The sequence below is a fragment of the Aquarana catesbeiana genome, linkage group LG09 (genome assembly GCF_042186555.1).
Source record: "Aquarana catesbeiana isolate 2022-GZ linkage group LG09, ASM4218655v1, whole genome shotgun sequence".
Classification (NCBI taxonomy): domain Eukaryota; kingdom Metazoa; phylum Chordata; class Amphibia; order Anura; family Ranidae; genus Aquarana; species Aquarana catesbeiana.
The window spans coordinates 113,902,585-113,920,633 of NC_133332.1; the positions used below are offsets into that span (position 1 = coordinate 113,902,585).

Consider the following 18,049-nt stretch of genomic DNA (forward strand, 5'->3'; position numbering starts at 1 on the left):
GTCTCTATAAACAACAGAGGGTAGGAGAGAGAGCAATTTCACCCTGGGTATGTCCAGGGGCCCGGGAGCTTGTGGAAGCCTAATGAATTGTGGGAGACAGAATTAGAAGGAGCCTTCCCCTGCATCTGCACACGATAAACAAAATGAACACTCTGATACAGCCCTTTTGCTTGCTGCTTTGGGGCACAGATTCCAGAGTTGAATTCCACCTAAACATGCAAAAAGTCTTAGTCTAGTGTTGCACAACAGCAGTATGACATGCTCTTGCATTGTTCACTAGCATTCTAAATGACTGCCTGTAGGTACATGTAATCGTGAACTGGCAGTAAGGCCAGCTATCCTGCTAATGAGAAACTAAAAGAAACCACAGATCCAGTAAAAATGTGTTGCAAAATAGAGGATCGGCAATAGTTTTAAATTCCTGACTATTGCCGAAGTGTTGCAATGTATTAGTCAAAGAGCTATTAGTAATTAGTCTCCTTAAAGTGAACTTGTTTCATAAAGTTGCATTTATTTTATCACCCATACAAGTGGCGCACTCAGTATAAATGTGTTGGACCCGTACGAATGCTCCCAAGGCTCATTTAAACTCAAAGCCACTTGGATTAGTGGTGAAAACTTTTCATTATTGTAAGTCCAGTTGAATGTGACTAACCACTACTAATTATACCATCACCTGATAAAATGAGAAACCTGACAAATTGCATTAAGAGTGGGAGGGCACCATAAAAATTGTCCCAAAAAAATGTATGTATATAACACACACAAAGAAATTCTATATAAAAAATATGTATGAAAAAGGTCACAGATATAGCAAAGTCCCAAAATCATGTAGAGAGACCATAAAAAAACGTGATTAAAAAATAGAAAAGAAATATATCAGTGCAAAAAAGTTTATATGTGAAGCTCCAAAATGGCCAAATGTCCAAAGCATTCAAGTGGCTCTTGTGTTCAGCAAAAAACGGGTGACTCATGCGCTTCCCCTAGTGGGTCCACACTCACCAGCTCCTTGTACCCCTGCAGGGGTAATAGGCATGTAAGGTAGCTTTGGATGGTGTCCCTTTGTGGCTCCGCTTGTGGTCCGTCTCAGCTTATAATGGTCTGTAGGGCCTCTGCAGTTCTGTCCACCCCGCCAGGACATCCAGAGGGGTTCACCGGTCACTTGTACCAAACAGCTTATCAGGGATGGGCCCCCATAGAGAAAGATATGGCTCCCATAGTGTAGTATGAAATACTTTTATTTAAAATAAAATTTAAAAACAAAAATAAAATAAAAACTTCCCATCAACAAGGATAAGTAAAGTAATGTATAGGGCTCGCCGATCCACAGCGTGCATTCCAGCTGCGTTCCAGCCCCCTACTTCTGTGACGGAAATTACGTAAGAGCGTAGCCCCGGCTTACTCGTGTTATCATTGGTACCGCCTTTGATATCGTCCAATGACGAGGCTTTAATATTGTGAATTACATCACTTTGTTTATATTTCACTAATTTATCTACAATTTATCTATACCTCATATCACATATGTATAGTTTCACTAGGTATTTTTTTACCATTGTTTACTCTTCTGTCACGCATATAATTGCACACTGCTTGCACTATTGGGGATAAAAAAAAATTTTTCCCCTTTTTTCTATAGGTATATACACTTGTTTTATTCACCCTCACTTGACAGCTAGGAAGGTAGCGCCAATCACCCCAACTTATTTGGTTTTATACAGAGCCTGCTTGTACAAGCAGGCGTCTGCCTCTCCTTGGTGGCCTTCCAGACATACTGTACAATTAGATTAGCAAAACAACGCCTGAAGTTTACTAAAAACAGTACACTAAGAATGGCCTACAGTCAGTTATAGGCTTGGCAAGACTATATATATATATATATATATATATATATATATATATACCGTATTTATCGGCGTATAACACGCACTTTTTTCCCCTTAAAATCAGCGTGTTATACGCCGATCCCCGCTAATTGTGATCTATCGCCGACATTCACATAGCGTGTAGTTTTAAATATGACGCCGCGGAGTTCGGAGGGACTCGGCGGAGCTGAACGAGCGCCGCTGAGATCACAGTGACTGGGCGGAGCCGAGATACACATCGGCTCTTTCCGGCGCCGCTCACAGTCACGCCCAGTCCCGCCGATGGACCTATGTTATGTCCATCATAGGGCGGGACTGGGCGTGACTGTGAGCGGCAACGAGAAGAGCCGAGTACACTCAGCTATGTGTATCTCGGCTCCGCCCAGTCACCGAGTCCCTCCGAACTCCGCGGCGCCATATTTAAAACTACACACTTTGTGTATGTCGGCGGCGATCATGTAATGGACACTGGGGGCAAGGCTGCACTGACCACTGGGGCAAGGCTGCACTGGGGCAAGGCTGCACTGACCAGGCTGCACTGGGGCAAGGCTGCACTGACAAGGCTGCACTGGGGCAAGGCTGCACTGACAATTCTGCACTGGGGCAAAGCTGCACTGACAAGGCTGCAATGGACACTGGGGCAAGGCTGCACTGACACTGACAAGGCTGCAGATGGACACAATAACGCTGCATTGATGGGCATTTAAATGTAAGTTTTTTTTCCTTAAACTTCCCACCTAAAAGTTTTTTTCCTTAAAATTCCCTCCTAAACTTGGGGTGCGTGTTATACGCCGGCGCGTGTTATACGCCGATAAATACGATATATATATATATATATATATATATATATATATATATATATATTGTAACATCGGGGGTTCATTTAGCTTAAAGGTAGAGCTTACCAGTGAGCTGAGTCCACGCCAGATATGCAGTTTTAAGGGCTTGTAGGCCCACTTTTATTAAAGAAAGAAAATGTCCGATAACAGAAGAGTTGCCCACGCAGGGGTTTCAGCTTTCCACAGCAACAATGTAAGTTCAATCAAAAATACCAAGCCACCTGGCTCTCTTTAGCAGCACTGCTGCTCAGACTTATGCTTCAGCCCTCTCGGCTCTATAACAGAGTTCCTGTACACCCAGTACCTCAGCACTCTTTTCCAGCTTCCTTTTCCAGCCCACAGGCTTGGGCCCTCTGTCTACTCTGACAGACCTGTGCAGACATGCACACTTCTCCCTTGCTTGCCTGGACTCCTCGGGAGGGTGGAGCCCAGAACTATGGTCAGGTGTCTACAAATAGCCCAACACACACCTGACCAGTCAATATGCTGGTGGATCTCAAAATCTGGAGAAAGCTGCGAAAGCAGTTTTCTCCAGTCCACATTTATGCTCTGAAGCCTTGCCCCAAGCAAATGTGCATACCCTGTGTCCATTTTAACCCCATTTTCATAGCGACAGGGACTCTCACTATTACATATCCCCCCCCTTTGTTTCGATCCGGAGGGAGGAACACCAGCACCCGTCATGGTTGGGACACCTCTGTGCTGGCTGTCAGCCACGTAGGCCCAACCTTTTTTTCGGGTGCGCTTCCAGGTACGTCCCACCCTGGATCTTAACAGGGTCCTACATTTCCCTATACTCAGCCTTCTCCCTCTTCTTTTTGGGTGCCTGGGCTTATTTATCTTTCTAAGGGAAACTCTGCTTTTCCTGATCCTTTCTTTCAACTCACTGACATCAGCTTTAACCTTCACTATAGGTTCTAATACCTTTCTCTGGTTGTCTACGGCAACCACGTCATTATTAACAGCACCAATCATCAGATCACCAATTTTGAGATTCCAACTTCTGATACCACCAGTGCTTTTTTCCGAGTTTGTTAGGACCTGTCCTGAGGAGGGACCACACACAGGCGAGTGACTATGCTCCATGGAACTATCACCAAACTCCACCTCACCTGCTGTCCAACGCTCCATGGGCGGCTGTCCTAACAAACACAGACCCAAGCACAAATCATTCCTTACTGCGGTAATGCCAACTGGTGTACACATTACATTGCTACAGCAACCTTCAGCACTTTCTCCCACAGTGTCTCCGGGTACCTTAACCTGTACCTCTTGGCCAGTGACAGAAAGCATCTCGACTACTGCCGCGTCCATTCTGGGCCCTTCCTTTTCATGAGGTCTAGCAGGTGAGACAGTGTCTGCGCCCTCTACTGACCACTGCTCAGCCGCTCCTCGGACCGCACCAGCAAAGATGTTCTCAGTCACTGCACCAGGCGGAGAGACCTCTGATATCTCCAACAGTTCCCCTGAGCGACCTCCATACCAATCAACAACTGGAAGTACTCTCACCGGGAATCGAGAGATCCTGTGCCAAATGGTTAATAAACATTGGTTCCACCAATTCCACTCTTGGGCAAGGTTTTTCAGCACCGCCTGTATCACCTGGCTCCACCCATTGGTACTACGCAGCACCACCTGGTCCGACCACGATGGGGACACCCAAGGGTACAGTGAGTGTGTTTTTGCCAACTCCAGCATTTCAAGTAAAGTTTCTGTCATTTCAATACATTCCAAGTCTAAATTTGTGACCTCTTTAGGGACCTTTCCCTCCTCCGAGACATGGAGGGGCTCATCCACTGTAGTCTGAGAGGTTGAGACCTTGGAAGAGACCTCCACCTCTTTGGAGGTACTCACCATCACTGCCTGTTGCTCCCCTGGAGCACTGTCAGCCACATGTCTCCTCTTCCCCTCCAACTCAACAATGAGCCTCTGCAGGTCAATAGTCACATGGTCACCTTGACACTTGCTATTACTTAGTTGCTGGGCTGTGGACAACCCATCTGCCATGCCTGCGCCCAGAACCGTTCCTTCAGACTGGAGGGCCTCAGTCTTTACAGGGGCTAGCGTACCCATGAGCATCGGCCATTCTGTGACCCCTCCAATGGGCATAGCAGGTATCCTGTCCACACCTTTGTTACACATCATTGTTTCGTAAGTCTTTGTCACTTGGTCTAGCGCTGCAAGTGTTTCCTTGCACCAATCATCCCAGTCCCTTGTGGTTCCATCACCAGTGCTCCACAGCGCTGCATCAACTGCTCTAGAAGGCCCCACAGGACCCTGGGATTCACTAGCCAAAACAGCACACTTGTCACTTCTATCTACCTCACATTGTGACAATATTTTTTTACTCACATCAACTTGAGAAATTGCATCCTCAACCAAGGCAATGTGCAATGCCTTATTTTGACCACCTTGCTCTGGTGGCGCTACAAACACATCTAGCTTTGAACTCTCAGCTTTTACAGGCTGAATTAACCCCTTGCCAACTGGGCTACACTTAGGGTTGTCAGGTTGTGCCCACACACACTCACTGTGTGACTCAGTCCAACCTTGTTCCACCAGAGTAGGACCAGAACCATCCTGGACAGACTCTGGCTTCATCACATGGAGACCCCCTGAGACCTCCATGGACAATCCTATGCCTCTGCCTGTCACGTGAGATCTACTCTCATCATTGGTAGTGAACACATTACCAACCTCACTCTCAGATATGACATTACAAGAAATACATGTTTCAATGTCATTACAATCCACACCACTTTTACCCATAGTAACACTTTTGTCAGCACAATCATTAGCATTTTCATTGCATGTAGACACAACTGCCATTTTTATGGGTTGTCTATGAGCTACCATAACCTCTGAGTGACTCTTCACAGCGCCTGCTCTCTGTAAAGGGGCACTCTTACCTATTTGTGCAGCTCCATAGCTGACCTGGGAAACTCTCTGCTCCGTCACTGCGAGCTCCTTGGAAGTTTCCCTGGGCAACCCTGCAGCACCTGTAACTAGGGAACATGGCACCAGCACTGTTTTGGTCACCCCTAGCTCAATTTTCTCAGCCATCTGCTGGATTATAGCAGGCACATGCAGAGTCCCCATGTCCTTTCCAGTCTCTAGCCCTGCAGCTAGTTGGGCTTTACGCTGCGCCTCCCCACTGCTCTGGGTAGCACACTGCAGCCAGTCTATGTCCTTTGGTACTGCGGATCTCCCCGCTGAGCATACTCCCACTTCACTGGGTTCAGCATCATAAACTGAAACAGTCTTACCCGTTCCTGCAGCTGGTGTCATAGCCTTCACTTGAGTCCGATGTCTTTCATCTGTGGGGTCTCCACAGGCTGACGCCCCCATGTGGTCACGGAGCAATACTGCAGCCTTTCTAGACCCACTGATGCCCCCTGTAGGCAACACACTATTCCTGTTGCTAGGGATAACAGCAGACTTGCACTCCAAAACTGGTTGGCTATACCTCATGCAGGATGTAGACTGTTGCACCCTCCTTTCTGGGCTGACCACTTTCCCTAAGCGGCCATGACACGAAACTTTGCGTTTCTCTGCATTTCCAAAACCTTGGTCTTCCGGTGACACCTCTCCCATCCTGGAGCATTGCTGGTGGCCCATGATACGCTGGAACACTCCTCTAAGAAGAATTTCCTCTTTAAACTTGCAGTAGTCATCCTGTTCCCAATCCATTAAATGGTAAACCGACCGGAACTCTATCCGTAACAAGGGTTGCAGCAATTTTGGCCACCGATCCCTAGGCCATTTTCTCCTTACAGCAACTTTTTCAAATTTTTTCAGGAATTCCCCAACCTCCTCTGTAGGTAGCATGGGTTGCACATAGTCAGAGGCCACAATCTCAGCCCCTTGCACTGCGCCCCACTCTTTGCGATTCCGCTTGAACCATTCATTTACTGCATCGCACATCACTAGGCCTTCTGGACTGGCCCTCCTAGGTGGCGACATCTTCTCAGGCCACGCTGAGCTCACTTCCACCACACTTTTGCGCTTTCCAGCAAAAAAAAAAAAATAACGAAGCACTGTTACTTTAAAGCAAGTTGCTTTTCACTTCATGCAAGATTTCCTCACCTGCACAGTGCACACACAGATTGTGCTGTCTCATGCACACAAACACAGTTCATAGCAGAAAAAAATAAGTTTGACTTTTCATTCACAGGTACACCACCTGCAACACGCAATGCCTTTTGCCTGGCTGCACTTCCAAACACAGCCAATAGTTCCTGACTTGAACTCACTGTGGAGCAAGAACCCGGATTCCACCGTCTTCTGCCCGCATTCTCCACCACTTGTAACATCGGGGGTTCATTTAGCTTAAAGGTAGAGCTTACCAGTGAGCTGAGTCCACGCCAGATATGCAGTTTTAAGGGCTTGTAGGCCCACTTTTATTAAAGAAAGAAAATGTCCGATAACAGAAGAGTTGCCCACGCAGGGGTTTCAGCTTTCCACAGCAACAATGTAAGTTCAATCAAAAATACCAAGCCACCTGGCTCTCTTTAGCAGCACTGCTGCTCAGACTTATGCTTCAGCCCTCTCGGCTCTATAACAGAGTTCCTGTACACCCAGTACCTCAGCACTCTTTTCCAGCTTCCTTTTCCAGCCCACAGGCTTGGGCCCTCTGTCTACTCTGACAGACCTGTGCAGACATGCACACTTCTCCCTTGCTTGCCTGGACTCCTCGGGAGGGTGGAGCCCAGAACTATGGTCAGGTGTCTACAAATAGCCCAACACACACCTGACCAGTCAATATGCTGGTGGATCTCAAAATCTGGAGAAAGCTGCGAAAGCAGTTTTCTCCAGTCCACATTTATGCTCTGAAGCCTTGCCCCAAGCAAATGTGCATACCCTGTGTCCATTTTAACCCCATTTTCATAGCGACAGGGACTCTCACTATTACAATATATATACATAAGCCTGTAATAAATATATATATTAAATGAACTGCAGCTCACTGAATCACCTGCCTTCCTAAAAGTATCTTTGAACACGCACTCCAGGTATCACCTACATTCAGGTATAGGCTTGGCTAGACATATATATATATATATATATATATATATATATAATTAAATGAACTGCAGCTCACTGAGTCACCTGCCTGAAAGTGTCTTTGAACACGCACTCCAGGAATGGCCTACAGTCAGGTATAGGCTCGGCTGGACTATATGGCCATCAGTCACCAGTGCACATCTGTGCCATCAGTCAGTGCACATCTGAGTCATCAGTGCACATCTGTGCCATCAGTCATCAGTGTCCATCTGTGCCATCAGTCCCCATCTGTGCAGCCTCATCAGTGCACATCTATGCCATCAGTGCCCATCTGTGCTGCCTCATCAGTGCACATCAATGCCATCAGTTATCAGTGCCCATCTGTGCCGCCTCATCAGTGCACATCTGTGCCATCAGTCATCAGTGTCCATCTGTGCCATCAGTCATCAGTGTCCATCTGTGCCATCAGTCATCAGTGCACATCTGTGCCTTCAATCAGTGCACATCTATGCCGCCTCATCAGTGCACATCTGTACTACGGATGAGCTTCGAGTTCGAGTCGAACTCATGTTCGACTCGAACATCGGCTGTTCGCCAGTTCGCCGAACAGCGAACAATTTGGGGTGTTCGCGGCAAATTCGAATGCCGCGCAACACCCTTTAAAAGTCTATGGGAGAAATCAAAAGTGCTAATTTTAAAGGCTTATATTCATGGTATTGTCATAAAAAGTGTTTGGGGACCTGGGTCCTGCCCCAGGGGACATGGATCAATGCAAAAAAAAAGTTTTAAAAACGGACGTTTTTTCGGGAGCAGTGATTTTAATAATGCTTAAAGTGAAACAATAAAAGTGTAATATCCCTTTAAATTTCGTACCTGGGGGGTATCTATAGTATGCCTGTAAAGGGGCACATGTTTCCCGTGTTTAGAACAGTCTGACAGCAAATGACATTTCAGAGGAAAAAAAGTCATTTAAACTACTCGCGGCTATTAATGAATTGCCGGTCCGACAATACACATAAAAGTTCATTGATAAAAACGGCATTGGAATTCCCCACAGGGGAACCCCGAACCAAAGTTTAAAAAAAAAAATGATGTGGGGGGTCCCCCTAAATTCCATACCAGGCCCTTCAGGTCTGGTATGGATATTAAGGGGAACCCCGGACAAATTTTTTTTTTTTAAATGGCATGGGGTCCCCCTCAAAATCTATACCTGACCCTTCAGGTCTGGTATGGATTTTAAGGGGAACCCCCCGCCAAAATTAGAAAAAAAAAACGGTGTGGGGTCCCAACAAAAATCCATACCAGACCCTTATCTGAGCATGCAACCTGGCAGGCCGCAGGAAAAGAGGGGGGGACAAGAGAGTGCCCCCCCTCCTGAACCGTACCAGGCCACATGCCCTCAACATTGGGAGGGTGCTTTGGGGTAGCCCCCCAAAACACCTTGTCCCCATGTTGATGGGGACAAGGGCCTCATCCCCACAACCTTTGCCTGGTGGTTGTTGGGGTCTGCGGGCGGGGGGGCCTTATCGGAATCTGGAAGCCCCCTTTAACAAGGGGACCCCCAGATCCCGGCCCTCCCCCCTGTGTAAAATGGTAAGGGGGTACCCTACCATTTCACTAAAAAAGTGTCAAAAATGTTAAAAATGACAAGAGACAGTTTTTGACAATTCCTTTATTTAAATGCTTCTTCTTTCTTCTATCTTCTTTCTTCTATCAGCCAACACCAGTGCCCAATCAGTCCCAATCAGTGTCTCTGTGCCGCCTCATCACTGCACATCTGTGTCCTCAGTGCCTATCTGTGCAGCCTCATCAGTGCACGTCTATGCCATTAGTTATCAGTGCCCATCTGTGCCGCCTCATCAGAGCACATCTGTGCCATCAGTCATCAGTGCCCACCTGTGCCTCCTCATCAGTGCACATCTGTGCCATCAGTCATCAGTGCCCATCTGTGCCGCCTCATCAGTGCACATCTGTGCCATCAGTCAGTGCACATCTGTGCCATCAGTCAGTGCACATCTGTGTCCATCTGTGCCATCAGTCCCCATCTGTGCAGCCTCATCAGTGCACATCTATGCCATCAGTGCCCATCTGTGCTGCCTCATCAGTGCCCATCTGTGCCATCAGTCATCAGTGCACATCTGTGCCATCAGTCATCAGTGCACATCTGTGCCTTCAATCAGTGCACATCTATGTCGCCTCTTCAGTGCACATCTGTGCCATTAATCAGTGCACATCTGTGCCATCAATCAGTCCACATATGTGCCATCAGTCATCAGTGCCCATCTGTGTCATTAGTGCACATCTATGCATGCTCATCAGTGCCGCCTCATCAGCAAGTTTTAGGATGGGGGGGCGCCAGACCCCGCCCTTCCTTTCTGACCCCTCCCACTTGGAGAAAATGGGCGTGGTTTCAGCAAAATAATGGGCATGGCTCTAAGGTGGTATGGTTAGCGTCTGAGATGAAGGAGGGATGGAGGGAGAGGGAGGGAGAGAGGGAGGGACAGCAGGCCCAGATCCTATACAACAATAGAAATATGTGTATTCTAGAAAGTTTAACAATCAGCAGATAAAAATACTCCAAACACCTGGTGTTAGCACTTCAGTCATCCCGGCACCATGGTTGTTATGGTGTCAGGATGATTGAAGCGCATTATTTCTATTATTTCATTGTAATATAAAATTAAATCATTCAACTCACTATAATGCAGAATCAGTGGGAGCCCTGAGCGTGTTACCTGCCACGTCGCCTGCCATCAGATGCCATCAGGTGCCCCCAGCAGAGTCTCTCCTTACATCAGGTGCCCCCAGCGGAGTCCCTCCTTACATCAGGTGCCCCCAGCGGAGTCCCTCCTTACATCAGGTGCCCCCAGTAGAGTCCCTCATTACATCAGGTGCCCCCAGCAGAGTCCCTCCTTACATCAGGTGCCCCCAGCGGAGTCCATCCTTACATCTGTGTCCCCATCAGCAGAGCCCCTCCTTACATCTGTGTCCCCAGTGGAGCCCCTCCTTAGATCTGTGTTCCCAGCGGAGCCTCTCCTTAGATTTGTGTCCCCAGCGGAGCCCCTCCTTACATCTGTGTCCCCAGCGGAGCCCCTCCTTACATCTGTGTCCCCAGCAGAGCCCCTCCTTACATCTGTGTCCCCAGTGGAGCCCGTTCTTACATCTGTGTCCCCATCAGCAGAGCAGGGTCCTCCTCACATCTGTGTCCCGGGCAGCACAGCCCTCCTTCAAGCCACGTCTGTCTATCCCCAGCTAGTTCCTGGCTTTCTCCATGTGTTCAGTGGAGAGGGGAGGTGCCTCCCCTCTCCACTGAACACAAGGGTATAGTCCTCACAGCGGCCATCCTTTTGTAGTCTGCTGGAAGTGAATTTGTTCTCAAACTGAGAACAAAGCACCCGGCCGGGCGGATGCTGCTCCCTGCGATGGATTGCGCCGCAAACCGCATAGGCGATCAAATACCAACAAAAGAAAGCTCTATTTGTGGGAAAAAAAGGACGTCAATTTTGTTTGGGTACAACGTCGCACGACCGCGCAATTGTCAGTTAAAATGACGCAGTGCCGAATCGCAAAAAGTGCTCTAGTCAGGAAGGGGATAAATCCTTCTGGGGCTGAAGTGGTTAAAAAAAAATTTTTTGTGACTGCCTCGCCACTGCTCATCAGTGTAGGCTTATTAGCACTTATCAGTGCAGGCTTATTAGCACACATCTGTGCCGCCTCATCAGTGCCCATCAGTGCAGACTTATTAGCACATATCTGTGCCGCCTCATCAGTGCCGCCTCATCAGTGCCCATTGGTGCAGGCTTAGCACACATCTGTGCAGGCTCATCAGTGCCCATTAGTGCAGGCTTATCAGCACACATCTGTGCAGGCTCATCACCACCAACAACAATAATGTCTAAAAAATCCATTTCCGCCGAGGAGGCATACCAAATTCTTAGTGCGGCCGATGAGAGCAACGGGGAGCTCTCTACATCAGATTCCTCTTCAAATTCGGATTCTGAGTCTGATGTAAATTATGAGTCAGTTCTAAGCAGTGGAACACTGACAGACTCAGAGAAGGAAGATAATCTGCCCGCCAAACAAAGGCATTCTGGTGAGGAGGCAGTGGCATCCACCGACACCGCAGTGCCATCCATCAGCACCATCCACCAGCACCGCAGTGCCATCCACCAGCACTACAGTACCTCTGCAAGAAACGCCAAGTACCAGTGGGGTGTCACCTCAGCCCCAAAGGGTTAGGACCCATGCCAGGCTCCCTTATGCCCTTCAGAACTGCCGGGAGACACCTGCTGGTGGGCCTCAGTACTGCATGTCAAATGATCAATATTACCAGTGGATGGAACCTTAACTGACAGTACCCCCCCCTCGAAGGAGCGACCTCCGGACGCTCCAACTAGCCGTTGCTGGGGAAAGTCCATGGCGTCAAACCGGGCAGCGGGCAAAGTCACATCAGACTGGGCAATAAGTACGTCAAGCTGGATAGCAGGCGCAGGAACCTCAAGCTGAGTAGCAGGCACATCAAGCTGGGCGGCAGGCACATCGAAAAGGGGAATTGGCACATCAAGCTGGACAGCCAGCACAGGCACATCAAGCGTGGCAGCAGGCACAGGCACATCAAGTGGGGCAGCAGGCACATCAAGCGGGACAGCAGGCACAGGCGCATCAAGCGGGGCAGCAGGCACATCAAGCTCGGCAGCGGGCACAAGCACTTCAAGCTGGGCAGCGGGCACTTCAAGCTGGGCAGCGGGCATGGGCACATCAAGCTGGGCAGCAGACACATCAAGCTGGGCAGCGGGCATGGGCACTTTAAGCTGGGCAGTGGGCACAGGCACATCAAGCTGGGCAGCAGGCACAGGCACATCAAGCTGGGCAGCGGGCACTTCAAGCTGGGCAGCGGGCATGGGCACATCAAGCGGGGCAGCAGGCACATCAAGCTGGGCAGCGGGCGAGGGCACTTCAAGCTGGGCAGCGGGCACCACAAGCTGGGCAGCAGGCACAGTCACCTCAAGCTGGGCAGCAGGCATGGGCACCTCAAGCTGGGCAGCAGGCATGGGTACCTCAAGCTGGGCAGCAGGCATGGGCACTTTAAGCTGGGCAGTAGGCACGGGCACTTCAAGCCGGGCAGCAGGCAAGAACACATCAGGCTGGGCAGCAGACAGGAACACATCAGGCTGGGCAGCAGACAGAGGCTCATCAGGCTGGGCAGCAGACAGAGGCTCATCAGGCTGGGCAGCAGACAGAGGCTCATCAGGCTGGGCAGCAGACAGAGGCTCATCGGGCTGGGCAGCAGACAGAGGCTCATCAGACTGGGCAGAAGACAGGAACACATCAGGCTGGGCAGCAGATAGGTACACATCAAGCTGGGCAGCGGACAGAGGCTCATCAGACTGGGCAGCAGACAGGAACACATCAGGCTGGGCAGCAGACAGGAACACATCAGGCTGGAAAGCGGGCATATCAGGCTGGAAGGCTGCACCAAGACATCAGCCTGGAAGGCTGGCACCAAGACATCAGGCTGGAAGGCAGGCAACGAGACATCAGACTGGAAAGCGGGCACATCAGACTGGAAAACAGGCACATCAGACTGGAAAGTGGGCACATCAGACTGGAAGGCAGGCACCAGGACATCAGACTGGAAGGTAGGCTCATCAGACTGGAAGGCAGGCACCAGGACATCAGACTGGAAGGTAGGCACATCAGACTGGAAGGCAGGTACTGAGACATCAGGCTGAAAGGCAGGCACTGAGACATCAGGCTGGAAAGCGGGCACATCAGACTGGAAAGCGGGCACATCAGACTGGAAGGCAGGCACATCAGACTGGAAGGCAGGCACATCAGACTGGAAAGCAGGCACATCAGACTGGAAAGCGGGCACATCAGACTGGAAAGCGGGCACATCAGACTGGAAGGTAGGCACCAGGACATCAGACTGGAAGGCAGGCACATCAGACTGGAAGGCAGGCATCAGGACATCAGACTGGAATGCTGGCTCTGGCTCTTCGAGCTGGAACGCTGGCTCTGGCTCCTCGGGCTGGAACACTGGCACCTCGGGCTGGAACACTGGCATGGCGGGCTGGAACACTGGCACTGGAACTTCAAGCTGGGACAGATTGGTGGGTGTGGAGGCAGGTTGGGTTAATGGCAGAATCGTTTTGGTTGGGAAAAACTTTTGTTTTTTCTTTGGCCTAGCCACTGAAGCTCTGTAGGTGAGGGGTGCAGCAGATTGGAAAGGAGGATTGGGATATGGCAGAGAAGAGGTAACAGTAGCTGGGGGAAGTTCCTGTGGGTTTGTAGGCAGCTGAGAAGAGGTAGGTGGGTTGAATGCAGGATAGGTACAGGGAGCAGATACCGGATATGAGTATTTGGTTGGGAGCAGCGTATACTGAGCTGCAACTGAGGTTGACATGGGTGATGGGGAAACATACATTTGGGTAGGCTGGTGTCTGATGGCAGAGGTGGTTTGTTTGGCTGGAGCTGATTGCACCATGTCAGACCATGCTGAAAGTATAGGTTGTACAAACTTTGGTTTTAAATTCCCCTGTCCAACAAAAGACTGAGCAGACACAATGCACTCAGCAATCGCCTGTCGGGAACAGGCTGAGTAGTGCTCACAAAAATCGGCGGGATCATCTTCAAAAAGTCATACTAGGAATACAAACTGACTCATATAAAAAGGAGGAGTGAAATCATCATGGCCCTCTGGAATACAGGGCAGGACCAGCTCAGTACAGATCTTGATCAAAGGCTGCACCTCCCCAAACAATATATAACCCTGATCGACCAGGGAGTGAGCCAAATGGATAGTTGCAAACAACTGGTCACTAGACCATCCTTTCAAAGCCTGGCGGCAATAATCACCACTTTCAGATGCCAGCAAAGAAAAATAAATAACCTCATCGGCACTCATGTTTGCAACCAAACTGAATCAAAATGGTTCTCCTGTGCAGCCACTTCTGGTCAGGGATGGCCCTGGTATTCTGTCACAAACCAGATGTGACCAGAACTGTGTGACTGCGACAGAGTGAACCAGACATAAATAGGTGAAAGTAAGTTTATTAAGGTAAATGCATATACATGTGAACACACCACCAATACAAACAGAGTGAACAAACCAAACAATCAAACATTGATAATAAACAACCAGCATATGTAGCAAAAGGGAGTACCAGAATCGTAGTCAAGCCAAGCCAGGGTCCTAAACAGGAGATCAGTAGATGGGGGCCAGGAGTAAACAGACAGGGAACAAGATGGAAGGGATCAGGCTGCAGGGCAAAGATCAAGGAACAGATATAACAGGTTCAGGATACGGGATTCGGGAATCAGGATAACAGGTAAACAGGCTGCAGGTCAGGGCACAAGGACAATACCAGGGCAAGGTGTGTGTGCACTTGCCAGGTATTTATACAATAGCTGCTAACAAGGTCAGGTGAAGCCTGATTGCAGAAGGTAATACCTGCTATACTTCCAGGATCCCTCCGCTGGTGGACGCCAGTACTGCGGTCAAAAGATGACATACCAGCAGGGAAAAGCTCTTCTGACAGCTCTAAACTGCCAGGAGACACCTGCTGGTGGGCCTCAGTAATGCACGCCAAATGATCGATATTACCAGTGGAGGGAACCTTTCCTGACAATACTTTTTTTTAAATCTCATCTTCATTTTTATTTATTAACTCAGTTTTATCTGTTAGATTTAGCAGGAATTCAGTGAGTTTTGTTGTATGTGTGTCTGCTAATAGTTTTAATGTATTTTTAGCAAAATATAGCTTAATATTTTCTTGGGGGGGGCCTGTCAGGTAGTCTGTATGGGACCCCGCGATTTCTATCAGCAGCCCTGCCAACTGGCCAAAGACGTCCTCAAAAATGTAAGGTGCGTACCAGTGGAGGAGTTAGAAGAGACACCTCTTACTTATTGTCCCCAGTGTCCTTCCCAACCAGGCCTTTGCATAAGTGACTGTTTCCGCCGTTACCACACTTCAGTAAATTATTAGTGAAGTATGGTAAACATAATCCTCAGTTCCTGCCATTTACCTTCACACCCCTTATGCCACTGCCTGCTCCAGAACTGACCCTAGCTTGTTATTCGAACACGCTTCTGCCTACCGCTTCTGTACATATCTCTGCCTGATCTGGAACTGACCCTGGACTGTTATTCAACCACGTTTCTGCCCACCGCTTCTGCCCATACCTCTGCCTGATCTGGAACTGACCCTGGACTGCTTGACCATGTTTTTTGCTTGCCTCTTGGACTGATTTTGTACCCTGCTACTGGAGTAGTGGGATTCATAACACAGGGGTCTCATATATGTGAGGGGGCTCCAGAATAGTTTTTCTGGATGAAGAAAACAATTTTTTTTGGTTTTCTCATTCCTAGATTAGGGTCTGGAGACCGGAGGTTTCAAAGAGATTTGGGTGGGAGAAGCCTCTACCCCTGTCCCCATTCTGTCCTGAATGAGGCCCTACTTCTGCCTGCTGCCTGTAGGACTTACTGCCATCATGCCTCTGCCTATCACATGAGCTGACCACACCACATGGACCATGTTCCTGCCTACTACCAGGACCAATATTTTGGCACTGCTGATAATATCTCTGCCTGCACTGACCCTGGACTGTATATGGACAGTATCCCTGCCTGTACTGACTTTGGACAGTATTCCTGCCTGTTGCCTGGACAATTGCGTTCCCTGTTGCTGACCAAATCCCTGCCTGCTGCCTGGACCAAGTGCTATCCTCCTGTGGACAAATGCGCTACTAAAACCACAGGTAATCTTTTGTTTACCCTTTGCTCAGCAGAATGTATTTTGGGGTTTAATTCTTGGTATGTGCATGCAATATATCCCTAGAACACCTGACAGTGTTCCTTGCATGTTGGGCCTCTGTATGTGGCCAGACTGTGTAAAAGTCTCACACATGTGGTATCGTCATACTCAGGAGGAGTAGAAGAATGTATTTTGGGGTGTCATTTTTGCTATGTACATGCTATGTGTTGGATATATCTTGTAAATGGACAACTTTGTGTTAAAAAAAAAAAATGAGTTTCCATTTTTTTTCCCACATTTTCCAAACACTTCTGGAAAAAAAATGAACTGTTCAAAAGACTCATTATGCCTCATAGATTATAGGTTGGGGTGTTTGATTTCCAAAATGAGGTAATTTTGTGGGCATTTCCATTGTCCTGGTGCTCTAGGACCTTCAAAAGTGTAATAGGTAGTCAACAAGTATAAATTATGCTCCTAGAACACTTGATGGTGCTCCCTGCATGTTGGGCCTCTCTATGTGGCTAGGCTGTAAAAAAGTCCCACACATGTGGTATTGCCATACTCAGGAGGAGAGGAGGAGTAGCAGAATGTATTTTGGGGTGTCATTTGTGGTATGCACATGCCATGTGAGAGAAATAACCTATTACAATGACATTTTTGTGGAAAAAAAATCTTAATTTTGCAAAGAATTGTGGGAAAAAATGACAACTTCAAAAAACTCACGATGCCTCTTACTAAATACATTGGAATGTCTACTTTCCAAAAAAGGGTTAATTTGTGGGGGACTTTCTTGGCTTGTTAGGGTCTCAAGAAATGACATAGGCCGCCAGTACATCAGGTGTGATCATTTTTTTATGATTTGCACCATAGCTTGTAGACTCTCTAACTTTCACACAGACCAAATAATATCCACTCATTTGGGTTATTTTGACCAAAGATATGTAGCAGTATAAATTGTGGTCAAAACTTATGAAGAAAAATTACCAAATTTGCAAAATTTTATCACAGAAGCAAAGAAAATTTCGTTTTTTTCAAAATTTTTGGTATTTTTTCATTTATAGCGCAAAAAAATAAAAAACCCAGAGGTGATCAAATACCACCAAAAGAAAGCTTTATTTGTATGAAAAAAAGGACAAAAAAATGTATTTGGGTACAGTGTTGCATAACTGAATAATTGTCATTCAAAGTGCGAGAGCACTGAAAGCTGAAAATTGGTCTGGGCAGGAGGGGGGTTTAAGTGCCCAGTAGGCAAGGGGTTAAACTCTTAATTTTATTCTGCTTGTATCCCCAGTGACGTTTATCATGGGAGGTTTATTCCACACTCATGGGAGGAGAAGGGGCTGGCTTTGAAAGATACTTTGTAATCCACGTCAAACTTTGTGTGTTTCCTGGAATAAATAACCTCACAATACAATTTATGAGACAAGTGTGCAGCTAGCATCTGGTGGCATTACCCATACCCTCATAACATATGTTCAGGAGTATGAAAGTCATTCCAGAAATGGGTTTAGTCCTGCTGCTGATACAGTTTTTCATAGGACACACAGCGACTGAAAAAGGTAAGTGTAATTTTTTCCCTTTAAAT

The 18,049-nt window shown here is 48.1% G+C and overlaps 1 protein-coding gene across 1 annotated transcript in view; it reads left to right on the forward strand.

Moving 5' to 3' along the window:
- The first annotated feature begins 17,851 nt into the window (after nucleotides 1-17,851).
- Nucleotides 17,852-18,049, forward strand: part of LOC141108007 (interleukin-13 receptor subunit alpha-1-like) — a 117,300-nt gene continuing 117,102 nt past the window's right edge. The window contains exon 1 of the mRNA XM_073599157.1: nucleotides 17,852-18,023. Within this exon, the coding sequence (XP_073455258.1) occupies nucleotides 17,936-18,023 (88 nt within the window). The 5' untranslated portion in view covers nucleotides 17,852-17,935. The remainder of the gene's footprint in view (nucleotides 18,024-18,049) is intronic.